Here is a 27,068-nt window from a genome sequence, read left to right as displayed (position 1 = left end):
GCCACCAGCCGGGCAGCGAGGACGGGCTGAGCCCCCGAGAGCCACAGGAGCCTCCCGGGCTCCCCGCGGCGCTGCCCGGCGCCCGGTCACCTAGACCATGAAGCGGTGCTCCTTGCCGTCGTGGGCCATGAGGATGATGTTGCGGTTGGAGGTCCAGATGAGCCGGGCCAGCCGGAGCGCGTTGTGGGAGCCGGGCGACGCCGGCTGCACCGGCGGCACCTGGTAGGTCTTGACGCAGCGTAGCTGGGGCGCCGAGTTGAGCATGCCGATGCTCCCCAGGAGAGAGGTGTTCATCTGTGGGGACAGCCCGGCTGAGCGGCTCCCGCATCCCGCCGGGAGCGGGGCTCGGACGCGGCGGAGGCCGCGCCGAAGATCAGGGGGAGGTCTGGGTGGGAAGGGACCTCAGAGCTCAGCCAGCCCCACCCATCCACCCCCACGAGGTTCTCCAAGCCCTGTCTAACCTGGCCTTGGACGCTTCCAGGGATCTGCTGGGTTCCACTCTTGGGAACACAGGCTGGGTGCAAGCCAGCCCCTGGGGCCATCGCTCTCCATCCCCCCAGACTCAGGGCAAGTCTGGGATTTCTGTCCCCTGGCAAGCCCGGGGTGTTTCACTGCTGCTGCCATGTCCTGAACCCGAGCAGACCCTCGTCCCGGCTCTCCCCGGGAGCAGAGCAGTGTCAGGGGTGTAAATCACGGCACCTGGGGCTGGCAGCGTGCGAGCCCCGCTGACATTTTCACAATTTAAATCATCTTGAGTAATAACCCTTTTAGGATGACTAATGCTCCTGATTTTCCTGCATTAATAATCGTGCCAAACAAGACACGGAAGGGAAAAATCACCAGCGCACGAGGTCACATCTGAGAACTACACGGGGGACGTTTGGCTCGGAAGGGATTGCCACGAGCAGGGTCACCTTCCACCAAGCCAGGCTGCTCCAAGCCAGTCCAGCTGTGCCCTTCCCCGCCCTGGGGTTTTCCCACTGGAGCTGGAGCCACTCAGTGTGCGAGCTGCAGACAGAAGCCCACGGGAGGGCTGGGAAGGTGCTCACCTGCCAGAAGCACAGGTGGCTGTCGGCGTTGGAGTACGTGGCCAGGTAGCGGCCGTCGGGGGCGAACGCCACGGCAGTGATGGGTCCTTTGTGGCCATGGATGGTCTGGAACAGGGCACAGAACAGCCACGTGGGACACCCCGAACTAGAGTCCCCCACGGAAATGCTCCCCAGGGAGCTCCTGTCCCACCCCAGAATGCATCCAAAACCCAAGATGCCACCTGATCCTCTCCTGGACCACTCCCTGCTGGATCAGCACTGGCAAAGCCCATTAGCAGGGCTGCCGTGCCCATCCCCGGGCTATTAAATCCCTGCTCAGTGTGTGCACCTGGAATGAGCCCGATGTATTAAGAGCTCATTAAGGTATTAATTTATTCCTGGTGGCAAAGGTGAGTGAGCCCCAAATCTCTCTCTTTAATGGGATCCCCAAAGTTAATTAGCTGATCCCACGTTTAGCCCCATCCCACTCTAGCACTTAACAAGCACAGAATACTTGTCAATAAAACATGTTTTGGTGAGACAAAGGTAGGAATCAATAGGAGCAGCACACTTGTTGCTCTTTTTACTCCTGGAATAGGTTCCAAGAAGTACAAATCCTTCAGGGAATCCGGCTGCTTTGTTATTTAAAGGAAGTGCTCTCTAATTGATGCTAATCCTTTGCAGCCAGGATTTTTGTGGTCTTAGCCTGTGTTTTCCAGGAGGAAGTGAAGCAAAGGCAGATCGCTGCTGCTGCACCAGATACTGCAAGTTCCCCCCCCCGAGCAGCTGCCCAGCTGTGGAACACACAGCGACACTCCGGGAAAATCCCACTTTGGACACGTCCCCATCCTGTCCCAGAGGATGCAGCTGCTCCCAGCTCCCCTCTGCCCAGGCTTGAAGGGGAAGGGGATGCTCCTGGGAGCCCCCTGCACCCCCGCCCACACCGCCCAGTATTCCAGCAGCCCGATTCCAAGGGCAGTGCTTGGGAAAGTCTGCCCTGAGCTGCACTGTTTCCAGGGAAGGTGATGTAAAACCCCCCCCACGCTGGAGCAGTTTGATGTGAATAAACGCAGTGATGCCCCCCGAAGACACCCACTAATTCCTGACCCCTTTGTTGTCTGGAGAGCAGCAGTTCCAGCTGGGGACCGTGCCAGCCCCGGGCTCTGCAGGACACAAAGCACCCAGGGAGCCCAGGGACACTAAGGACAGCCAGGGATAAGGGAAAGGAGGACTGCTCCCACAGGCCTCCCAAAAGAAATCCTGATTTTGGAAGCAGTGCAATGGAAAGCTCTATTAACCCGCACCCGTTTCAGCACCTTCCATCATCTGATTTAATAAATGAATTAATGAAAAGCCCTTCCTCTGTTACTGCCATGTTTGCAAAAGGCCCTTGAGGTAGTTGAGGTTACGCTCAGGAATTCCCTTTTCTCTGGAATTTTGGGATGTGCTTCCCAGTGAGTTTTCCCTGGCGTTGCAGTGTGGATTGCAGGATAAACACCTTTAAAGCACAGCATCTTTTACTCTGTAATTAATTAAGCCAAGCCACGATTCATTCCAAATGGAATATTAAATCCTTTTCTGCCTTCCACATAAATCAAACTTTGCCAAGGCATCCAGGACTGAAATAAAATCAGTCCTGCACAATCCAATTAATGCTCGGATTGCTGGGATTTTAATTCTGGAAGGAGCCAGGACCAAACATTATTGATTCCAGCCCAGGCTTAGAAGTAGTTTTTGCTTTGAAAAAAACCCAAAATAACTTATGTTTCTCTTTAATCTTCTGGTGCAAATGACCCAGGTTTTAGGTACAAAAATTACATGTATTTCTGAAATGCAGCTCTAAATATTTATGATGAATCCCGAGATTTAATCAATAAAAATGGAATATTTCAGTATCTCTCCTTATAGACCGAAACATGGTCGTAAAGGAAAAGAAGATAATTAAAGAACATGTATGAGGAATTAATTGGAGGATTTTGGGTCAGACTCGGGTACTCAGCAAGAATTTACCTGGGAAAATATGGGTATTTTCCCATTGTCCCAAAATCAACTATCAGGTATCCTAAAATTCAGTTACCTGCAATCTCTCCAGTCTGATTTTAGTGTTTAACTTGATATAAAATAGCATTTATACCATCAGTATTTTCCTGTGTTACCGCACCTTTAAGTGCAGGATTTTTAGCCGTGTATTAATAATTAGGAATCTTATGCAAAATATCAATGTTTTGGTTGGAATTTAATATTATTTTAGTGTTTAATAAGGCAAACAGAGCTTGTGCTCAACAATACCTTAATCCTGTTGCCTAATCCTTTTAATATTGTTATAGATTAATTAGAGTTGTAATTATGAATCCAAGGGGTTTCTTTTGGGCTAAAAAATGCCACTGTGTGCTTGGCTGGGGGGGTTTCAGGCTGGGCAAACAAAGGGCACATTTCCAGGAGGAGCTGCTGCTCTCAGAACTGGCTTCCAATTCCCCGTGCAGCATCAATTATCTTTATCAAATCCCAGATCTCATCTCAGCCCCTGATCAAGATGGAGCCCGGCCCGGAGCAGGACTGAGCCAGAGCCAGGGAAAAGCCGGGAAGGAGGGAAGGAAGGGATCAATAGTCATCATCGGTTTGTGCTGCAGCTCGGGGCGCCGGGGAAGGTGCTGGTGGAAGCTGCCCTGCTTTTTGGGAAGCTGCTCAGGTTTAACCTTGCCTCCCCTACACATGAACCCTGTGGGGCACGTGGCACTTCCCAGCTGTGGAGGGCTCTCACATCTCCCTCCACCTGGGGAACCCTGGCACAGAGCCCCGAGCTCCCACCTGCCCAGCCGGGAAAGCACCGCACGGATCCCACAGCAAATATGACAGCTATTGCCAAAATTATCATGGAGTTCAGCTAGTTCGTGAGGAATCCTGAGCTTCGGGATGGAATTCCTGTTATCTCTGGGGGGGAATGGGTGAGGGGGAACACAGAGCGGGAATGAGCGAGGGGGAATATAGAAGGGGAATATGGAAGGGGAATATGGAGGGAGAATGTGTGAGGGGGAACACAGAGGGGCAATGTGTGAGGAGGAATATGGAAGGGGAATATGGAGCAGGAATGAGCGAGGGGGAATATGGAGGGGAGTATGAAAGGGGAATATGGAGCAGGAATGAGTGAGGGGGAATATGGAGGGAGAATGTGTGAGGGGGAACACAGAGGGGCAATGTGTGAGGAGGAATATGGAAGGGGAATATGGAGGGAGAATGTGTGAGGGGGAACACGGAGGGGCAATGTGTGAGGAGGAATATGGAAGGGGAATATGGAAGGGGAACATGGAGGGAGAATGTGTGAGGGGGAACACAGAGGGGCAATATGTGAGGAGGAATATGGAAGGGGAATACAGAGCAGGAATGAGTGAGGGGGAATATGGAGGGAGAATGTGTGAGGGGGAACACAGAGGGGCAATGTGTGAGGAGGAATATGGAAGGGGAATATGGAGGGAGAATGTGTGAGGGGGAACACAGAGGGGCAATGTGTGAGGAGGAATATGGAAGGGGAATATGGAGCAGGAATGAGTGAGGGGGAATATGGAGGGGAGTATGGAAGGGGAATATGGAGGGAGAATGTGTGAGGGGGAACACGGAGGGGCAATACGTGAGGAGGAATATGGAAGGGGAATACAGAGCGGGAATGAGCGAGTGGGAATATGGAGGGGGCGTATGAAAGGGGAATATGGAGGGAGAATGTGTGAGGGGGAACACGGAGGGGCAATGTGTGAGGAGGAATATGGAAGGGGAATATGGAGGGAGAATGTGTGAGGGGGAACATGGAGGGGCAATGCGTGAGGAGGAATATGGAAGGGGAATATGGAGGGAGAATGTGTGAGGGGGAACATGGAGGGGCAATGCGTGAGGAGGAATATGGAAGGGGAATATGGAGGGAGAATGTGTGAGGGGGAACATGGAGGGGCAATGCGTGAGGAGGAATATGGAAGGGGAATATGGAGCAGGAATGAGTGAGGGGGAATACGGAGGGGGCGTATGGAAAGACAGAACCTGAGGGCAGGGCACGGATCTCCTGGCACGGGGACAAACCTATCTCCCAGCTGGCTCCGAGAGGGAAAAGCCCTCGCTGAGGACGAGCTGCCTTCCGAGGCAGGAGCTGCCCGGCAGTTTGTCAGGAGCGGGTAGGAAGCTTTTTTCTTAAAAAAATTTAAATTACCTGGAAGGGGAAAAACAAACAAACCAACCCAAAATGCTTTTTCAGGATCCCCAAAACTCCTCACAGGAAAGGAAATTAAATTCTCCAATGAACCCACTTTTTCAGCTGCACCATCCTCAAGTTACTCCATGTTTTTGAGCAGCCAGAAAAATCTGCAGTTGTGAGAAATTACGTATGAAACTAGACTTGGCAGGAGTCTGTATCCAGTAGATGGTGCTGCCCCATAGTAATTTACCTGGAAAATTTCTGTATCTCATGAATAATAATTAAACCTGAGAAGGAATGTCCTAATCATCCTGGGAGTCCCTTTGGTCACCCCCAGCTCAGTTTTCCATGGTTAATGTGGAAGATCATTAAGAAAAGTCAGGAACTGTGAATATTCCCCAGCACAGAATACACAATTCAGAATTTTTGAGGAAATAAGCCCCAGACTTTCAGCCCAGGAAACAAGCCTGAGGTTTCCCCATAAATCTGGAGGCCCCTGGTGAGCGGGAACCAGCAGGAACCATGATCCCCCAGTCCCACACTAAGCTGTGGGTGCCTGGGCTGTGCTACCCGCAGTGCCCAGCCCCTCTCACCTGGCACTGCCCCGTGGGTGTCCCACCTGGCACTGCCCCGTGGGTGTCCCAGCCCAGCCCCTCTGTCTCACCTGGCACTGCCCCGTGGGTGTCCCACCTGGCACTGCCCCGTGGGTGTCTCACCTGGCACTGCCCCGTGGGTGTCTCACCTGGCACTTGCCCGTGCGGATGTCGTAGAGCGCCACGGAGCCGTGACGTGCTCCCACGGCGATGCGGTGGCTGCGCTCGTAGTAGCTCACCATGTAGAACCTGGGGCAGCACAAGGGAAACCAGGTGAGGCTGGTGGTTGCTGTGTTACTGACCAGATCGATCCATGGGATTTATTTACTTGGGAATAGTCTGTGGGATAACCACCGAGTGCCTGATGGCCACAGTGTATCCTCCCTGTGCTGGAACACCTCAGTAAATAAAGTGGAAATCAGATGGCTAAGTGCCCATCCAACACCCTGCGTGACTGAGGGCATTCCCTGTGAAAGTCAAACAGAAAGGAAGGGAAGTGGAAGGAGAAGTAAGCAAACTCATCTTGCCACCACACACTTTCTACTCCAGTAACACCCTGCAGTGGTCCTGAACACTCAGTGTGACCGTGTGGAATTGCAGCAGCTGCAAAATCCAAGGAACTTCAACACTTTGAACCCCAAGAGACACTAAATCCTTACTGGAAATTCAAATCCTTGGGGATATCACTGTGCCTTATCACAGGGAGAGCAGACCTGTCTAAGTGCCAGCTGCATTCCCAATTAGGTTGGAATTTTGCAGCTACGTTTTCCTCTACCAAAATCTGCCAGAAATACCTGGAATCAGTCTCAAAACCATATTGCTGAGCATATTTAGGGCTTCAAACAACCCCTCTTTCAGACTTGTCTCCTGGTTCCTGGGGATTCCCAGTGCCATAGCAACTGCTCACACGCAGGTACGAGACACGTCCTGCACTGCAGGACAGCAGCTGGGAAGAAAAGCAGGATGAAACATGGGAGAAAACCAATAAAGAATGAAAGAGAAGGAAGAAAATCCCCAGTTTTTGTGCAGGGAAAAGGGAAAATGCAGCTCAGCTGCAGCTTTGCATCGGGCAGGGTGTATCCTCCCCGAGGTGCTGACTGTCCTTCCTCTGTGCTCTTCCCACTCCCTTGATCCAAGGCTTTGGCCACACCTGGGCACAATCCCAGTACAGCAGGAGGAACTGGGACAGCACAGGGATTAACTGTGGGTGTTGACCACTGCTTCCACCTGGAATCTCTCCAGCTGGGTGCTGGATCATTTTTACACTGGCTGTAACCAGGAAATACGAGCAGCAACTGCAGAGAATTTTAAAATACTGGATGGCTATAAATGCACACAGGAATTGGGAGATTGGGCACTCATTCCCATTCATCCTTCCCTTTATGTTTTAAGGAAAGCCACTTAAAGCATCAGGAAGGAGGAAGATCATCTCCATCAGTATCCAACCTGGCAAGAGGATAATTGTTCTTTCCGTGAAACTATTCAATATTTTAATAGGTTATTAAATTAAAATGCAATGGCCGACAGGTGATTATTAGAATTTATTGGTTGGACCAGTTTAAGAGGATGACTGGGATATTTATCCACATGTAAAGACACTAGATATGCTCCCCTTTTATAAATCACCTTTTACTCTTTTTTGTGTCACCTAAAAGACTGTTTCACTCTTAATTAGGAAATCTATCCTGCTGGTGATCCCATCATTTACTTCACAGTACTCCCAGGGGAAGAGCTCACCTGCAGATGGCTGGAAAACATTCCTGAAGACCCTTTTTCTTAACTAAAGATCCTTCCAGGCAGTACATGATGATGTCCATCACCTTGGAAACAAAAATTACCATCAGCTGACAATCTGTGTTTTATGCTCTACAATTAAGGTTCTGAAGGTCATCCCATTGCAAGCTTTGCCATGGGCAGGGACACTTCCCAGCAGATGAGGTTGTTCCAAGCTGTGTCCACCCTGGCTTCGACCTTCTTTTGCCCGGGAGATTTTCCCCAGCAGCACAATTTATCTAATGCAATTTAAAGCCTAAGAAATGAACTTGATGTGAGGCAAATCCTCTCCACTCCCAAAGTCCACAGGGAAGAACTCCTCGAGTGGAGTCAGATTCACGGCAGGACAGAGGGCCTCACCTCCACCAGCAGGTCCACGACGTCGGAGGGCATCTTGTCGATGAGGATCTCGATGACGCGCAGGATCTCGCCCTTGGCGCGGGCCAGCGTGCTGGTGTGGATGTTCTGCTGCGACTGCGTGTTGGCCGCCAGCGCCGTGTGCCGGTGCACCTGTGGGAGCAGGGACACGGGGCAGCACCCAACAGGAACAGCCCCGGGGCCAGCCAGGCTGCCCTTGAATGCAGCAGCACCTCCAGGGCCCTGCTCAGCTCAGCTCAGCTCTGCTCAGCTCAGCTCCGGGGCTGGGGTGGGAGGTGGGAACGGCCCCGGAGGTGGGAACAGCCCCGGAGGTGCCCGCAGCCCCGGAGGTGGGAACGGCCCCGGAGGTGCCCGCGGCCCCGGAGGTGCCCGCAGCCCCGGAGGTGGGAACGGCCCCGGAGGTGGGAACAGCCCCGAAGGTGGGAACAGCCCCGGAGGTGGGAACGGCCCCGGAGGTGCCCGCAGCCCCGGAGGTGGGAACAGCCCGGAGGTGCCCGCAGCCCCGGAGGTGGGAACAGCCCGGAGGTGCCCGCAGCCCCGGAGGTGGGAACAGCCCGGAGGTGCCCGCAGCCCCGGAGGTGGGAACGGCCCCGGAGGTGGGAACAGCCCCGGAGGTGCCCGCAGCCCCGGAGGTGCCCGCAGCCCCGGAGGTGCCCGCGGCCCCGGAGGTGGGAACAGCCCCGGAGGTGCCCGCGGCCCCGGAGGTGGGAACAGCCCCGGAGGTGCCCGCGGCCCCGGAGGTGCCCGCAGCCCCGGAGGTGGGAACAGCCCGGAGGTGCCCGCAGCCCCGGAGGTGGGAACAGCCCCGGAGGTGCCCGCAGCCCCGGAGGTGCCCGCGGCCCCGGAGGTGGGAACAGCCCCGGAGGTGCCCGCAGCCCCGGAGGTGCCCGCAGCCCCGGAGGTGGGAACAGCCCCGGAGGTGCCCGCAGCCCCGGAGGTGCCCGCAGCCCCGGAGGTGGGAACAGCCCGGAGGTGCCCGCAGCCCCGGAGGTGCCCGCAGCCCCGGAGGTGCCCGCAGCCCCGGAGGTGGGAACAGCCCGGAGGTGCCCGCAGCCCCGGAGGTGCCCGCAGCCCCGGAGGTGCCCGCGGCCCCGGAGGTGCCCGCAGCCCCGCTCACCTCCTTGGCGATGGTGGTGATGAAGGCGGGCGGGCGGGCGGTGGCGATGAGCGACAGCGCGTGGCGAGCGGAGCGCGCCGAGTCGGCCGCCGGGCTCAGGGGCAGCCCCATTGTGATGCTAAACGGGAGCCGCACAAAGGCAGGCACAAAGGAAAGCGGCGTTAGAAATATAGAGTGAAAAGATTAGAACCAGCTTATAATGTCAGTTCAAGGTCACCGGGAGCACTCCGGCAGTTCCAATATAATGGACTCCCAACAAAGAGCGGTGATTAGGAGTCAGGGTGTTCCAGCATCAACCCCAAATCGAATAATTAACCATGAAGATTGAAAACAGTAAGTGCATCTGTCCAAAGTGGGCAAAAGGCCTTGTTAACAAATTATCTGTATGTGCTGAATACATATCACCCCACGGAGGCCCAGGCCCAGAGCCCAGAGCGTCTTCCCAAGGATTTATAGTTTGGTCTTTTACTGTATTTTAAACGCAGCCTGAAAAATCCCCTAGACACAGTAATTCTCCTTAATTCAAGGCTTTTACTTGCTGTGACAAGATAAAAGCAAAAAGCAATAAGGTGATAAGTGCCCAGCAACTGCAAAAAATAAAATTTCGACGTGCACATCATCCCAAAATTCCCCAAAATGCAGAAACATGGAATCACAGGGCTGGTTTGGATTGGAAGGGGCTTTAAGGGTCACCTATTCTGCTCCCTGCCATGGGCAGGGACACCTTCCACTCTCCCAGATTGCTCCAAGCCCTGTCCAACCCAGCCTTGAACACTCCCAGGGACAGGACAGCCACATATTTTTCTGGGTAACGTGTGGAAGGGGTTCCTCCTTCTTTCCTGTGCTCCCTGATTTTTTGGGAAGAGAATAGCAGGAGTTTCCAATCCCAAGCAGTGTATTTTCCTTTCCCATCCCTCACCGTCACTGTACCAATTAAAACGTGGAACTAAATAAAGTCTCTCGCACAAGGTGATGTCCCCATTGGCCTTTCCTTGGAAAACCACATTTAATGTAACTTCCAAGCTCCTGTCCAGGTGTTCCATGAAAAAGGAGTAAGCCAGGGAAGGAATTATCCCAGTTAACTTTTGGAGGGGGTTGCCAAAGCCAGCAGACCCCGAGTGCCTCTCTGGCACTTGCGAAGGCTCCGTGTTACCCCGCAGGGTTTTCCCTGGCAGGATGCCTGGCAAAGTGTGTATTTCCCTGGAAAGCAACAGGCTTTTAGTGAATTCCTGCCCTTGGGAGGATGTGACAGGGGAGAGCTTGGGGCCAGCCCTGCGAGGGGACATTCCAGCCGGGACAAAAGCACCCAGACCACAGGTCAGATTGCTCCAAGGCACGGATATAACTTATGGATTGATCCTAAGGTGATTTGCTAATCTGGCTGTTTCAGAGCAGAACGGTGCCCAGAGGGGCTGTGGCTGCCCCATCCCTGGGATCGTTCCAGGCCAGGCTGGATGGGACTCACAGCAACCTGGACAAGTAGAAGGTGTTCCTGACCATGGCGGGTGGCGGGGGGAACGGGATGATCCTTCAAATACCCCACAACCCAAACCATTCCATGAAAACCTGTGTGAAACATAGCTTAACTCAGAAAGCAGAAATACAGCCAAAAATGATTCCTACCACCATCCAAGCCAAGACATCAAAGCCTCAGAATGCTTGGAAAACACTTTATCCTCACAGCTGAGCAGTTTCCCTTGGCACAGTCTAACCTTTGGGAAGCAGGACGAGCTGGGCAAGCCAAGGAGTTCCAAGCACCTGAGTTTTGCCTAACAGCTCGGATATTCCCTTGATTCAGCAGGGAAAAAAGAAACCCACTCGTTTTCCTGGTCAATAAATGTGATTTCTTCTTTTCTATCTAAAAGCAGAAGCTTGACATAAAAGCTCTTTAATAAAACCTCCGGGAGAGGCAGCGGCAGCTGTGTGCCGTTATTGTGTCCACGGCAAATCCGGCACAAAGCGGGAGCTCAGCGGGGCTCCGGCAGGGTGAGATCCACACTTAACCCCTGCACACATTGTTGCTCCATTTCTTTCCATCTCCCTCCATCCCGGATCTGTCAGGAATGTAACAGGCCATTTTCAATCTAAATCTTGTTATGGATTAATAAGCAAACGCTTTCGCGCTTATTATGCAATTTATCATGAGGAAAATTGTGCCGGGCTCCTCAAGGCTCCTCGCTGATCCCTTCATTTATTCCCTGCTCTTTGGAGGGAGAGCCAGACTAATCTTCCTGACAGCTAAGGGTGGAATCACACGAGCAAAAGGACTTGCTGAAGAACTGTGGTCACTTGGACCCTGGAAGTTGGGATTTACATAGAGCGGGGCTCAGGAGGGGCTTCGGGAAGGGACAAGGTGCTGCTGCCTCCTGTCACACTACAAGGAATAACTGGAATTCGGACAAAAAACAATGGTAATCCAATTTGTCCATACTCCTCCTGCTAACACAGGGCAAGGATTCATTCTTTGTATGCTGAGGAAATTAAAACTTACATAAAATGGGCAATATCTACCTTAGAAGAATGTCAGACTCCTCAACACTGATGGACGTGGAAACACATTTCTGGGATTAAAACAGCCCTGGGCAGCTCCTTACTGCGGGTGCCATTTAAATTTTGTGTTTGTCAACAAATATTTCCTGGAATCACGGAATGGACCGGCCTGAAAGGAGTCCTAAGGATGCCATGGGGACACATCCACTAGCCCACGCTGCTCCAGGCTTTGTCCAGCCTGGCCGTGGACACTTCAGGGATGGGGCAGCCGCAGCTGCTCCGGGAATTCCATTCCTCCCCATCTTCCCAACGTCCACCCGACGCTGCCCTGCACCTCGGGGCGCTCCTGCCTGCCGTGCCCGGTTCCTGCCCAGCGGCAGGCCGCGGTACGCACTTGGCCAGCTGCTTCTCGGCGTCGGCGCAGAGCTCCAGCAGCCCCATGAGCACGGCCGACACGTCCATGTAGGGCTCCCAGACGGTGAAGCCGCGGCCGATGAGGTCGATGGCGGTCCTGCGGATGGTGCTGTGCGCCGGGAGCCGCGCGCTGGGCGGCTGCAGCAGCAGGAACGTCAGCGCCTTGCCTGGCCCAGGGGACAGCGGCCGGTCAGGGCGGCTGGCACGCGCCAGGGCCAACCCCTGCCACAGCCTTCCACCAGCCCTACCCGCCCTCGGGCACCCTCTGTGCCGCCGCTGGCTCCCAAACACGACCTGAGAACAGTAAATGGATTTTGGCGGGGGGGGGAAATAGAAGTGGACATGCATAAGCGTTTCTGACAAACAGAGCTTAAGAGGGAAGGGGAAATATCCCAAACAACTTCACCAATCCTGAATCCTGATCCAGGTTCTGCACATTTTGGAAACACTTATTAATATTGCATTTAATGGCCTGCTCTTAAATAAAAGCAATTATGAACACATAAATGGAGGAGGGCTAAACCAAGCAGCGCCTGCCGATAATTTATCATTATCTCTCCATCATTATTTATTACCCCTCAATGCTGCTTCTTGTGGTAAAGGTAATTGCTGATTTTATCAGTTTTTTTTCTTGAAGCGTCCTCAACAAGTTGCTTGTTTTGTTTATTAAACAAACCTCCTGTTGTTTTTTAGACCTGGGAAAAACCAACAGAGTTTTTGCAGTTGATTCACAGCAGCCAATCCCGATCCGTGCGAGACGAGCCCCGAAATCCCTTCTCGTCATGCCACCAGGTGGATTTTGTGCCTGGAAGCCAGAGCCTTACTGAAAAGGTGCCTCGTGGAGCAGCAGCGCTGCGGTAAAGCCCTGCTCCTGCCCCTCAGCTCCGTGCTGCTGATGCAGCCGCAGCAGCGCTGCCCCACGGCCCGGCCGGCACATCCTTGTTTACAGCGGAGCAATGGCTATCGACAAAAACATCGCGGCGCTAATGAGCTGTTCGTTAGGGCAATAAACATGTCACATTAGAGTCAGGCCGACGAGGTAATTAGCCCGGGAGAGGCGGGCACAGTGGGTTGGAACACTCCGCACGGTGAGTGCCCGCAGGTAAAAAACGCGGGTGGGCACCACTCCTCGGGCAGCCCGAGCTCAGGGAATGCCGTTCCCACGGAAAGGGGCATCAAAAGTGAATTTTAGCCCAGCTGCTGCATTCTGCATTGGCACATTTGCTCCCTGTAGCGCTTTATTAACCCAGATGTGCCCAAATGCCAAAATGGATCGCTCGTTGTCACGGCACAGAAGCCCCTGGATTCCCAAAATGGCTTTCCTTGCCTTGGAATCCCTGCGAGCACACGGCTCCAGGCAGCCTCGTTATCCCCAGTTTGCCAATGGATTTTAAAAAATGAAATTATTTGCTCAGGAAAATCAATAGCCCAGGCAGGAATGAGACACTGAGAACTCTGATCAAGATCCAACTAAATCCAAATGATGGACTCCAAGAATAGGATTAAAGTTGATTGTGACCCTTTCTAGATGATTTTTTTCCCCCTGATTGTGCACAGAGAGACAGAAATTTGAAGAGCTGGGTTAAAATTCCATATCCCTTCATCCCTTTCTGCTCCTGGCCCAGTGAATTTTTAGTATTTTATTTTTATTCCAGGATCTGCTCTCAGATATCAAATCAAGACATCTTCTGCATAATGATGACCAGATTTTTTTTTCCCCTCGATTACAATCATGTCCCATTTGGAATTGCTCCAGGGCAGGCTGGACAAGCTTGGAGCACCCTGAACTAATGGGAATTATCCTTACCCATGGGATGAGACAGCCACAGCTTCTCTGGGCACCCTGTGCCAGCACCCTCACAGCCAGCAATTCCTTCCCAATATCCCAGCCAAACAACCCCAATAATTATCCAGGCAGGGAGATTTCCCTTTCTGTTCAGAAATTCCACTTGCTTCCCCTCCTGCCCACCAGCTGGCAGGAATTTGGGACACCATCAAGGCAGAGGGGTGTGAGTTGGAGCAGGCAGCATGGAGAGCCTGCCATTCCCTTTGGAGGGAGGCCCGGGTCAGTGGCCAGGAGATCTCCACGGTGTCACCTGCGGCACAGCCGGAGCGAAAGGGCCAGGAGCTGCTCATGAATAACTGCAGGGATGGCAGCTGCCCGGAAAAGCCCCTGGATTATCCACGGAATCCAGCATTTCCACGCCCTGGCCACAGCAGCCCCATTTCCCAGCCCATTAGCTCTGCAAACACGGCATCAGCTGCAGTTCTGGGGGCGCGTGGGGCATCTGCAGCCAGCAATTCCTGGGGTGCCATTCCATCGGGGAATGGCTCTGGGAAGGAGACGTCAGGGCTCCAGGGACTCATGCAGGTGCCAGGCGAGGGCACAGTGGGAATTTCTAGAGAATTCCGCCCTCTCCAAAAGGCACAAAGCCAGAGCTCCATGTCACTGAAGGCAGAGATTTGATGCCTCCATCAGATCCCTGCATTTGGTGGATTTAGGCTTGCCCAGAGAAGCTGCGCATTCCCCACCCCTGGAAGTGCCCAAGGCCAGGTTCGGGGCAGGGCTCGGAAGGTGACAAATAACCAAGAACAAACCAGAAAAATGCACTGCAGGTGCTCTGCTTTACATGGCGGGAGAATAAAGCCTGCCAGAACTCCGGCAGACCCATTCCTCAGCAATTCCCACTCCCTCATCTCCACAAACCCCAGAGCAAAGGCAGGAGAGGCCGGGTTGGTACTCACACGTGTGCCTGGCCAGGGAATAGTTGGATCCGCCGCTGGTGAGGCCGAAGCCCTCGGGGATCTGGCTGGAGCTGCGGGGCCGCGTCAGCAGCTTGGGCGGCTCGATCTCGGCGCCGAACTCGGCGCCGATGACCCCCAGCAGCACGATGGCCGTGGCCTGCTTGCGCCGCTCCTCGTAGGACGTGGAGGCCTTCTTGGGCTGCGGCAGCCCCGGCAGGCAGCCTGCGGGAGAGCCGGAGCCGGGTTAGCACTGCAGAGCCCGCGCCCGCCGCCGACACCGTCCCACCTCACAGGCTGCCAGCAGCTCCCGGGGAGCACATCACCCACACCCCCATTGCCAGGTCTGCATCTTTTTCATATAGAACCCATCATCACATCCAGCTTCCTAGCAAATTTTAGGGTATTTCAATTTTAGGATACCAGTACACACCATTAAACCAAATGGATATTTTCGTACAGTAAAATGGCACCTATGGAATTTTAACAACGGGACAAAACCCCAGTTATGAATTTTACACAGAAGTGAAATATGTGTTGTTAGTTTAACGTTGTCCAGGGATTCTGAATGCCACTAAGCAGAGGAGGTTTTTTATTTAGAGTAAAATCCCCAAATCTTTGAAGAAATTATTGGAACAAAACCACAGTCACTCATTCTGACAAATAAAGTCTACTCTCACCTAGATGCTAATTTCCAGCATCCTGGAAATTCCCTAGCATTTATTCCAAAAACCAAGGAAGTTTTAAACCTTCCCAAGTGCTGCTGGCTGAGGAGTTGGGAGGCAGCACCTGACACGGGATGAGGCTCGTGGATTAATGAAGGGTGGATTAATGAAGTGCACGGGCTGTCTCTGTTAACGACATCCGTGCGGCTCCAGAGGAGAATAAGGAAGTTAAACAAATTTCAGGCAGCCCCAGCCAAAAGGTAGAGAAAAACAAGGGAAAGCTTAACAATGGGAAGGGAGGGAAAAGAAGGGAAAAAATCGATAGCACTGCCTTTGGAGGAGGAAGGCTGCGAGGGGCTGGAACAAAGCAGGGCAGAGCAGTGGGGAGTGCCCCGCTGCTGCCAGGCCCGCTGCAGGGCTGGGCTGGCCGGGCTGCAGGGCGTCCTGCAGCGTGCAGCCCGGCCTGCGCTCGGCCTGCGCGCAGCAGATGCTGCAGCAGGGCCGCTGGGATGGATCAATAGCCCAGGGCTGGGAAGAAAGGAAAAGCCAACACGTGTGAGGCTTCCAGGAGGAAATTATCCACTGCTGCCTCCCCAGCAGCAGGGCTGCAGCGACACCGAGTTAACCCTTGCTGCACCCCGCAGGGAGCACCCTCCGGGCCACGGAATGCTCGGGGTGCAAGGCTTTTAGGGACCATCCCATCCCTCCCTTAGCTCAGGCTGCTCCAGGCACTATCCAGCCTGGCTTTGGACACTTCCAGGGATGGGCAAGCCTCAAGCTCTCTAGGCAACAGCATCTGTAGCAAGAGAATTTTCAGGTATCAACCTGGAATGGCAAAAAAAAAAAAAAAAAATCCTACTGGAAATCCTGGATCTGCCCCTCATCCACTGTTTTCCACTGGGAAAGCTCCCAGGCCTGGGCTGGGCACTGGGAGCTGAGCTCCTTCCTGCTGCCAAGACATCCCTCTTTGTTAACCCTGCAAGAAATTCCAACCAGGACATGGTGGGAAGGTTCCACTAGCAATGTGGAATGTGACAGTTTGATCCTCACAGCTGCCATGGAGGATTTTCTGCCCCGAAAAGAAAACAAGCCCAAAAATCCCCCAAACCTGCCGAAACTCTGAGAAATTGAAACCTAACCAACCAAACACCTCAGATACAGCAAAATCCCAACCATTCCCCTGGAAACCTCTGGATGGGGAAAAAACTTGCTTAAACAGAGGGGGATAAAAACTCCTTAGTGTTTTAGGTTTTTTAATCACTAGGGGAAGCCCCCAATTAATGGGAATTATTTTCCCCAGCTGAAGTGGCAAGTAGAATTTCCTCTGGAATAACACCTGGAAGAGGAGCCCTTTCATTTGGCCGTGACAATTTGGTATTTTCTCCCTGCACTGCGTTCCCCTTTAATCACGGCATGGGCTGACACACAGATCCATTTTCCTGACAGGACGCTTGATCACCCTATCACAGGGAGAAAATTAATAACCTCCAAGAGGTCTGCGTGCAGAACACAAGCTGTGGTGCCACGAGGACAAAAAACCGCCGGGATTTTAGCTGGAAAAATCCCACCTCGGGCTGATGGCAGGACAGAATAATCCTCAATATTGCCAAGTGTGCCACTGCAAGCACTGCAGGGAGCAGGGCTGGGGCTGCAGGGGGGATGTGCCCGAATGCCCAAATGTGCCCGAATGCCCACGGTTTCCAGGCTGGTGCCCGAATGCCCACGGTTTCCAGGCTGGTGCCGGGGTCAGGCTGCAGTTAACACCCAGCTCCCGAGCTCCCCTTAATTGGCTTTGCACACTTCTGGGGGGAAATTAATTTCAGCCCAGCTTACAGTAAAAGGATTAAAGCCTGAGTAAGTTCTCCAGGTGGAGCTGCCAGAGGAATGGGTGGGTGTGCTCAGGGAGATTTTGGGAGAGGTGTGCTGTGCCTGCCAGCAGGTGCACGCTGCGGGCACCCTGTCCCCTGCAGAGGTGGGACAGACCAGTGATCCACCTAAACCCAACCTGGCCTGAACCCAACCTAGCCCACCAAACCCATGCCCTGAACAGCCCCGGAGAATGCCCTGGGGATTCCCAACTCCGGGGTGTAGCTACACAAGACTCCCAGCAGGCTCGCTCTGGGATTTACTCACGGCATTGCCCGTGCCTAAAAGCCACCTGGAAGTACAGAAACACTGGAAACGGGGATCGCACGTGGATAAATCACTTGCTCGACACACAGAGAGTCCTGAGGACTCTGTCCAGATAACGCAGAAGTGTCGATATGACCCGGGAATGCCAGCGGCAGTGAGCACAGGGAAAAGGCAGGGAAACGGGAATATTTCAGCTCTGCGCCGCTCGGCCATTCCTTGGTCTGCGGCTCCCTCTGCTGGCCCAGCTCGGGAATGGCCTCGGCAGCCGGGCCCACCCCAGCAGGAATTTTGGGAATTCTTCCCTGACAGCCCACCCTGTATGATGTCTGCCATCACAATTCAGTGCCAATTACTCATTTCTAATAAAATGTAGCGTCAACACAATCAGCGCTCTGGCATATCTGGAATTCTAAACTGGGAATAATTTCATGGCAGAGCTCTTTAAGTGCTGGGAGTTGTCACGCATTAGAAATTGCAACTCAATTTCTTTAATTGCAGGTGGAAGATGTGCTTTTCCACAGATCAAATGAGTATTTTTGCAGCCATTCCCATCGCCTGCAGTCTATTGGAATTTTCTGCTCCCTTTTATGAGGGAATATTTCACTGTGCTGCAGCATCTGGGAACACAAAATGGGTGAGGATGCTACAGCCTTTTCCAGGGAAATAAGAAGGGACAAAATGGATCCTGTGCTGCTCGGATGGGGAATATCAGGCACCTTTGATCCAGGTTTGAAAGCACTGGGCCCATCCATCAAAATTTCCCTCAGAGGGGCACATTTAAGGGATGAGAATCTCAAAATTTTTAAAGATCTGTTTATTGTTAATAGGATCTTAATATAAAGAGCCTTTAGGCGAATGATTTTTAACACTTAAATAAACTGGATTTGAACTTTAGTGACAACTTCCCAATAGGATCACTTGGAACAAATAGTGATGAGTAAGACTTAATTTGGAATAGTTACAGCCCAAATAAAATTTAAAAATCCACACTTTTTGGTACAATAAGGCTTGTTTGTTTTTTGGAAACTTCCACCAGATTTTTGATGTGCAGGAATGGGATTTTGGAGTTTCAGAGTCATTGGCATTGAATTTACCTACAAAAATTGACCCACAGCTCAAGAAATACCATTTGAAAAGGGATTTAATGGAACTAACTCATCGATTTCTCTTCCAGCCAGGACCCACAAGGAACTGCACAGTCCAATTAGGAGCTGTCCTTCCCTTCCCTCCCACTCCTGGAGCTGGACAGCCAGAAGGAATCCCAGCAGCTGTTTTAGGATAAGCCAGCAGCCCGTTCCTGCCACACACTTTACCAGCACAGCTCCGCTGGGATCCCACAGGGAAAATGCAGGAAAGTTGGGAAGTTCCCAGTGCTGGCAGTCCTGCAGCTCAGGATCCATCCCAGCCTTCCTGCCTCACCTCCCTGAGGGAGCAGAGTAAAAGCACAGCAAAGATGGTTCAAGACAAAGAGAGACAGGTTTTCCCAGGAAAGATGAGTTCCCCAGAGCCCCCCGGGCAGGGAAGTGTCCCCTGGAGGGGCTGGGAGCTTCCCTAAGGGATGCTGACCCCACAGTGTCCAGCCCCAAAGCCCTCTGAGGGTGACTGGGCTCACTGGGACACATCTGCTTCCCTGGCAGCACGGGCCCTGCTGGAAAGGGCCCTTTTCCTCAGCCGGGTTCCTTTAGAAAGGGAAAAGGAGCAGAGTGTGCCTGCTGATCTCCTGCTGTGCCATAAACAGCTGCCTCAAACAGCAGGAACCCAAATCCTCTGTTCACTTGGGCCTCATAGGTACCCCTCAGATTCTGAATTCCACCCCAAACCTTGCCTAAAGCCCAAGGTTTCCGTGCTAAACACCGTGTCCCTGCACTCCCACTCCATTTGCAACGGAGCCAGCAGAGGGAGGAGCGCTCTGCATCTCCCCCATTAGCATCTGAAAGGGACCCAGGTCTGCGGGAGCAACCCTCGAGTTTTTTGGAAGGGCACACAATAGTCCCTGGCAGGGTGGATGGGTTCCGGTGAGTGGTCACACACAAATTAAAAGCTTTCTCCCCTCTGCCAGCGGTCTGGGCACACAGCCTGCCTGTGACAGCTTTTGGGAGGCGCTCAGCTCCAGTGGAACCCCCTCCGAGGAAAGGCAGCAGGAATTTTGGGTGGGAAGGGGCTGCCAGATGGTGCCGTTTGCTGTGCAGCTCCAGCCCAGCCCGGATTTCCCGGGGCTGGAAAGCAGGAGGGACACAGTGGGAAACAGCGCCTGCTGCTCCCCCTCCCTCCCAAGGCCTCCAACTCCTGCCTCAAGTTTCTCTTCTTCTCAAGGAAGAGAAACTGCCAGAGGAGCTGCAGAACTCAGCTTCCTAAACATTCACACTGCTACAAGCTCAGCGGGAGCACCTAAAATTAAAACAGCACTTACCATTTGCTACAGAGTGTTCCTCTCAGACATTTCATTTCTTTGAGTAAAACAATTGTAATATCACATAGAACAAAGAATAAATCACTTTGGAATTCATTTTAGCTTACTTTAGTTAGGTGGAACCAAAATCAGAAAGTCTATAAATTACACAATAAAAAGCAATTCAAAATATACCCTGAATAAGCCAATTCACCAAATTCCCAAATTCTGACCATTGGAGCCAGGAGAATTTATGCCCAACTGGGAAAAAACGCTGCTATCCATGTGTGAATTGTTGAAACAAAACATTTGGTCTATGTTTAGTTACCCAAAAAAAAGCCTTTCAGGCATTACAAGATTTGAGGACAGAGCAAATTTTCTAAGTAACTTCTGAAATGTTTAAAAGCCACTGGAGTGTATTAAGGATTTTCAGCTAACATGTTTCCCTCTCCCTAAGTTCTGAGGTGCAAATGATCTTGATAACTGGAAGCTTTTGGGGAAGCCCAAGATGGAAAAGATCCTATTCAGCACCACACACCAACAATCTCACCAACAAATATTGGTCTTAATGGGACCATCAGAGAAAGAAACTGAGGTGAAGTTGTCTCAAAATTCTTATTTTCCCCTCTATTCTCCCAATACAAGCCTCACTGTATCCCAGTGAAACCAAAATTCAGGATGCAGCAGCCTTAAATCCGATCTTCCACCACAATGAATTGTTGAGGGAACAACCATAAAGAATGACAAACAGCCACAGAAAACCTTTATTTTTGCAGAGCTGTTGTTGGCTGTGGGCAGATTGCAGAACTCCAAAAGCAGTGGAAGAGAGACACATGAATTATCTTGGTAACGTTAATTATCTGAATGCTCACCCGCTGCGATGTCATCATCAACCAGGTCGTGCTCCTCCTCCTGGACTTTGGCTTCTGCTGCTGAGGGATCCGGGCTGGCACTCGCAGTCTGAAGGGCTTCTGTGGTCACTCCAGCTGCAGAACAACCCAATACCCCAAAATCAGGGATTTGGGGAAAGAACCCCCTGTTTCTGCAGCAGCTAAACTCCATTTCATTGCTTCTCGGCCTGCCTTGCTTTGGGCTCCTTCAACTCCAACCTCGCACAAGATGCTGAACCTCATCTAGAAATAGCAAAATTTGGTATTTGTTTGGTATTGTTACTCCCCATCCCTGGCAGTGTCCCAGGCCAGCCTGGAACAACCTGCTCTGCTGGGAGGTGTCCCTGCCCGCTCCAGCCCAGAGCATTCCAGACAGCCACCAAGTGCCTTCCATTTGTGCTGCCACACTGCAGGTTTTCCCTTCAAAACAAACCACAACTCACCAAACGAACAGAATTTTACTAATATGGCAAGCAGAAGGCCTCTCAGGTAATTTCTAGGCAGAAAGGAGCTAGAATAAAGAATATTTCTTTATGCTCCTTCCTCTCCCTCTAGCAGAAAATGAGACTATACACAAGTCTGTTACATCCCAAATAATTCTTATTCCCTTCAACTCCTCCAACACTGTATCCTTAATTCTAAGATTTCCAACACTTAGCATAAAAACCTAATCCCAATTTGCAAGTTTTGACCCACTGGAATGGTTTCCAGTCTAACTGAGCTCAGAGAAACACAATGACTGGGAATGGGGGGTTGCCTCCCTGGATGGATGGCTGGGAATGGGGGCTCCCCAGGCCCTTTCCCTGGATGGATGGCTGGGAATGGGGGGTTGCCTCCCTGGATGGATGGCTGGGAATGGGGGCTCCCCAGGCCCTTTCCATGGATGGATGGCTGGGAATGGGGGCTCCCCAGGCCCTTTCCATGGATGGATGGCTGGGAATGGGGGCTCCCCAGGCCCTTTCCCTGGATGGATGGCTGGGAATGGGGCTCCCCAGGCCCTTTCTCCCCGTTTCCCGGCTGAGGGGCAGTGCCAGGGCTCCTTACGGGAGATGACGCTGTCCATGTACTGGGGCAGGTAGGGAGCCCAGGTGTCGATGGTCTCCTTGCGGCCCGCCTGCTCGATCCTGCGCAGCTCCGCCAGCAGCAGCGCCTGCGCCGCCTCCCGCACCTGCAGGAGAGAGAGCACAGCTCGGGGGTCACACAGCACGGACACCAGCTCCTCACAGGGTTACACTGGCCTTCAACTGAGAGTGTTCCAGCAGCAGCAGCGCCTGCAGGATACCCAGAACAGCCAGCACAAACACATTTCGGATGCCCTCAGTTTCAGCTTTTGTACTTTCCAGATTCTGTACTGCGTTCGTGTGTAACTCTGAATTTCACAGGAAGAGTTAGCAAGCTCTCTTCAGTTTAGTCACACAGAACAATCCTTTTCCAGCCCAGAACCAAGGACACTCCTACAGCTTCAGCCCCAGAAGTGCAAACAGCAGGGAATGGGGGAGAGCAACCTGGGAGGGTGGGACTGCACAACCTGGAGTTGGAATTGGACAATTAACCCAATATGGAAATGGACCAAAACTTATAAAAGTGTGAAAACTCGTGACCCTTGTCCATCTTGGGTGTAGCCTCAGCCAGGCTCTTGCACTGCCCAAGGTGTGAAGGCCTTTTAATAAATCCCTACTTTATTCTTTAACTCTGCCCAGCCTCTGTTCCAGGCATCAGCTCTCAGAGGGTCACACAGCACAATTACCCAAAGACTGCATGCCATTCCTGACAGGGTTAAACTGGCTCTAAGAGAAAACACTCTGGAACGACGAATTAACCTGCAGGCTGGCTGCTGGCAATGAATGAGTGGGGCTCTCACGCCCAGGGAACATCTCAGCACCAACACCAGGAGCCCCCGGAGCAGGAAGGCTGGGCTCACCTCCAGGCAGCGATCCTGCCACCGGCGTGCCAGCATCTCCAGCAGGGGAGGCCGGAACTTCTCCAGCCCCAGCAGGTCCGGGAGCATCACGCAGTGCATGGCAGCCAGCTGGCTCCAGCCTGGGGGAGCACAGGAGTGAGCACACCTCAGTTCAGATGTTCGTTTTGGGCACGCTTCATCAGCACCCACAGCAAACTCACAGCAACGACCCCCTCAAGGACTCCACGGGCTTTTTGGTGCTCATTTAAACTCATGCACAGTGACCCAAGCACGGTCTGCCTTCTATCCTTATTCTCCCCCTGAATCTTTCTTTTAGCACACTAAATCCAGGTGCATTCCTACTACAGCTCTGCAGTTCTGTACAGGTAAAACCAGGAGACAAACACAGAGTTCAAATAACACAGTGTGTAAAAACACTCCACATTCTATTAAACAGATGTCCAATATTACATTCAAATCTCCATCAACACCAAAACTCAGATGTAAGTGGTGTGAAACCTGGGGAAGCCTATCCCAGGTACCCCGTGTTCAAAGAAAAAAAATCCCTTAAAAATCAACTAAAAATAACAATGAGAAAGGATTTCAGCTGAAGTAAAGGACAAGTAGAAAAGTGAGGAAGGAATACCTTCGTTGACTAAGAAACAGGAATGGAAAGCAGAAGTGTCAGAGTGCCCAGATTCCGTGCTGGAAGCAGCAGCAGGAGCAACTTGCAGAGAAAGAAGAAGAAATAAAAGAGAGAAAAAAAGAGGGAAGTGAGGAGAGCAGCAGCAGAAAAACGGGTTAGTATCACTGGAGAGCGGAAAACAAAGGGGGGCTGTGATGATGTTCAACTCAAATATTCAACTTAAAAATAACACTCAGCTTCAAAATAATATTCAACTCAAAAGAATGTCCAACTTAACAAGAATTCCAGGTTTTCCAAGAAGGAAGAGGCAGTCATGCAGCTGCAGAGGAACATGGAGACAGTGACAGAAACTGGGATGTTTTGAAAAGACCAAAATACATTGAAATTAAGTGGTTTTAAATATGTTTTTAGGCAGGTGGCTTTGGTCTCATTTCATGCTTGACTGTAAATTAGAAACCCAGGAACTTTGCTGCTTCTTTTCATGCTTTTCCCATATTTCCATACATTTGGAAGTTGTACTATGCACCAAAGGCCCAAAAAATCAACCTTAAACACCCTGAGCTGCCCAATCTGTCACTCCAAGATACCAAGGATGAATTCCTGAGGGCTGGCTGGGATTTAACTTCGTTTTAAATGGGCCTCCAGGCAAAAATGTAACTCTTTATCACAGAAATGCCAAACAGCCTAAAGGAGAAGGAGCCTAAAGGACAAATTCAGGCCTGGAACCCAAAGGAGCACCCGGGCCATGTCTTTTGGAAACTCCCATGTTACCATTAAGGCTGGACAAGACCTGGCAGATGATGGAATCCGACCAGGAGCTGGCCCCACAGCGCCCACCACTCCCCGTGCCAGGGGACATCTGCATCCAACCTTTTTTCCAGGCCTTCCACCCCACCAGCACGTGGGAGGCACAGAGTGGCTGTAGTAAATCCCTTCCCACCCACCTGCACAAGGTGCATCAAAAAAGAGGCTTAATTTAGGAAAACCAGAAATGATAGCTGCACAAACACACCCCAGACTGAAACTAAAGCTTCACCCCAGAGTTTCTGCCTGGCTTTGCTGGAGTTGCTCACGCTGTTCCAATGTGAGGAGTTCCAACCAGCCAAGAAGTGATGCTGGCACCAAGCTGGGATCACTCCCATAGAAACACTTTGGGATGAGTCTGTAGAGCCTTTATTTCCAGGGTCCTCAAAGCCAGAATGTTTGGGAGCACTGAGCACAGGCAAAAACTCCTTGTCAGGGAATGATGCCATGGCAGAATCAGCACCTTGTACTGGTTCTTGAGCAAGTCCGAATCCCCAATAATTTCATGGAGGTTAACATTACATTACTACCTTGCTTTGTCCTCCCATGCAGCAATTTTCTCTCTCGACAACAAGGTGTTAAATTCAGTGTAATGAGCTGCAACAACAGATCCAAGGGGTGCCAAGGAAGTGGTTTTTACCTTGTTTGATTTGCCCTTGTGCTGCATGGCTGGACATGGCAGGGGGTGGCTTCACCTTGGCCATCTCAGGGGTGCCCGGCCTGGGTGGCCTAAACATGAAACATCCACGGGGAGACACGTCAGCTCCAGCCCCAAGGGCTTTGGGAACCACCCCGAACCCACGGCTAGATCCCGGTGGGGACAGCCATACCTGGTGGGGCCTTTCTTCATGTGGTCCCCGATGAAGGTGGCGTTGGTCATGCTCATCAGCGTGTTGGCCAGCGAGATGACGGAGAGCAGGTGCTGCGTGGTGACAGCCCGTGACACGCCGTAGGTGCCCTTGCCCAGGCCCTCGGTCACCGACGCCTTCCTGCCCAGCTCCTCCCAGGCCGCCCTGCCCACGGGCTGGTTGTAGCCAGGCAGCATCAGGGACATGTGGCCGCCTCGCGACAGGAGGCCGAAGGACACGGAGCAGTGTGGCTTCAGCATCCCCAGGCGATCCAGGCAGAGCTCATCCAGCACCGAGTTCAGGCCCCAGGCGTGCAGGCAGGACATGAAGAGCTTGGCCGTGTCCATGGTTAGGTTATACTCCAGCAGAGTCAGCGGTTTGGATTTGCTGGAGCGATACTCCGGGTCGCCGTCTTCTCTCCTCTGCCTCACGGCCTCTTCATCCTCATCCTCATCATCCAGCAGGTGCTCCTTGATGTTCTCCTTGATGGTCTCCTTGACCTGCTGGAAGAGCACAGCCGCCCGTTTGCCAGTGAGGAAGGAGCCTCCCTTGTCAGAGGTGCCAGAGGCTTTCTGGAGGTTCTCCGGGGACACGAGGGCGGCGCTGGGCCGGGAGGCCTCCTCCGTCAGCAGCTGGATGATCAGTGCCTCCACGTCGAAGAACAGCACGTGGATGTCTGGGTCCGTAATGTTGGTCTTGATGGCCTGAACCATCAGGGAGTTGTGCGAGTATTTCGGTAGATTCCCCTGCGAAACGAGAGAGCAAGGTGAAATTTCAAATTGGCAAGTTTGAAACACACCCACAAGCCACAGAAATTCAATTTACAGGTGTTTACAGGTAAATGGAGCTCTCCAAGTGAGACACAAGTTTACACTTCCCCTCCTGAACCCTGTGAGCGCGTAGTTATATTGCAAGGAACAGCAAAACTGTTATTAAGCTTAAAACACATTAAAGATTTCTCATTTGCAGGGTGAACAATGGAATCAATATATCCCACTGGAGAAGAAGCTGCTCAGATTCACCCCAACCTGCAGTTACTGCACCCCTTGGTCACTCCCCTTCAGTCCAAGAGGGCAAAAAGGCAGGAGGCAGAGAATGAAGGTGCTGTGGGAAAAAAGCTGAAGAATGTCAGAAAGGAGACTGGAAACCAGAACATTAACAAAAGCTTTCAAGCATTAAAACCTTCATTCCCTAACCCTTTCATTCCCAGTTCTGCCTGGATCCAGCAGGAGCAGCAGCAGAAACCCTGAGCAGACATTTTTCTACGGAAACATGCTGGTGGTGCTCTAAGGAATGATCTCAGCACGGGAGAAGGTGACAGCACAGGGCAAAAGCAAGGGCTAGGTGGGAGAAGCTGAGAATGGAGCCCTGCTGCCCTCTGCTGGCCACAAGCCGCACAGGGCAGCTCTAGGCTGATGTTGGGAACAGCTCCTCATGGACCATGGAACGGGCTGTCCAAACCCAGGGCAGGGCTGCAGTCCCCAGCCCGTGGGCATGTGGCACCTGGGGACACGGGATAGCGGTGGGATAGCGGTGGCCTAGTGCTGGGGAATGCTCGGATTTGATTTCAGAGGGCTTTTCCAGCCTAAAGCACTGCACGACTCCAGACTCTGTAACTCAAGCTGCACAAAACCAAAGAGCAGGACACACACTGAAGCGGCAGCACGGACAGCAACACAAACAGGGGAAGAACCATGTTTAGGTTTTGGAGAGCTCAGGCCGAGAACCTTCTGGTTACAAAGATGGAAACTTCCCCTATTTCATTCCGTTCTGGAAAGACCCACCTTATCCGAGGCCTCGGAGGCCAGCAGGTTGGTGGCCAGGGTCTGCAGCTTCTGGTGGGCCACGTTCTTGAGGGCGGCCAGGCTGCGGCGGGTCATGGCCTGCTTCAGGTTGACGGCGGGGTGGCTGAGCGCGTCCACGGCTGCCGGCACGGCCTCGTCGCAGGCGCTGAGGATCTCCACGGCCGTGATCCCCATCACGCAGCGGTCCAGTGCCCCTGGAGCAGGGAGGGGACAGCTCAGCACCCCAGTGGCACGGGACACAAACAGCTGGGTGTGAACCACGCTTTAGAAGCTCTG

At 52.5% G+C, this 27,068-nt stretch overlaps 1 protein-coding gene across 2 annotated transcripts in view; it reads right to left on the bottom strand.

Moving 5' to 3' along the window:
- LOC146763928 (WD repeat-containing protein 7) overlaps positions 1 to 27,068 on the bottom strand; it is a 40,411-nt gene that overhangs the window by 1,163 nt on the left and 12,180 nt on the right. The window contains exons 14-28 of one of the 2 annotated variants that reach the window (XM_085567030.1): positions 26,772 to 26,986; positions 24,970 to 25,733; positions 24,780 to 24,868; positions 23,336 to 23,416; positions 22,711 to 22,829; positions 21,834 to 21,957; positions 20,772 to 20,885; positions 14,716 to 14,937; positions 11,951 to 12,137; positions 9,067 to 9,184; positions 7,932 to 8,081; positions 7,536 to 7,618; positions 5,948 to 6,047; positions 1,050 to 1,154; positions 91 to 294 (exon numbers count right to left, since the gene is read on the bottom strand). In XM_085567030.1, the coding sequence (XP_085423156.1) occupies positions 91 to 294; positions 1,050 to 1,154; positions 5,948 to 6,047; positions 7,536 to 7,618; positions 7,932 to 8,081; positions 9,067 to 9,184; positions 11,951 to 12,137; positions 14,716 to 14,937; positions 20,772 to 20,885; positions 21,834 to 21,957; positions 22,711 to 22,829; positions 23,336 to 23,416; positions 24,780 to 24,868; positions 24,970 to 25,733; positions 26,772 to 26,986 (2,675 nt within the window). The remainder of the gene's footprint in view (positions 1 to 90; positions 295 to 1,049; positions 1,155 to 5,947; positions 6,048 to 7,535; positions 7,619 to 7,931; positions 8,082 to 9,066; positions 9,185 to 11,950; positions 12,138 to 14,715; positions 14,938 to 20,771; positions 20,886 to 21,833; positions 21,958 to 22,710; positions 22,830 to 23,335; positions 23,417 to 24,779; positions 24,869 to 24,969; positions 25,734 to 26,771; positions 26,987 to 27,068) is intronic. The other variant, XM_085567031.1, reaches the window with a different exon arrangement.

Source organism: Lonchura striata, chromosome Z (assembly GCF_050655825.1).
Source record: "Lonchura striata isolate lonStrDom1 chromosome Z, ASM5065582v1, whole genome shotgun sequence".
Taxonomy (NCBI): domain Eukaryota; kingdom Metazoa; phylum Chordata; class Aves; order Passeriformes; family Estrildidae; genus Lonchura; species Lonchura striata.
Note: the sequence above shows the minus strand (reverse complement) of the source record. Positions and strands in the feature narration are given on the sequence as shown.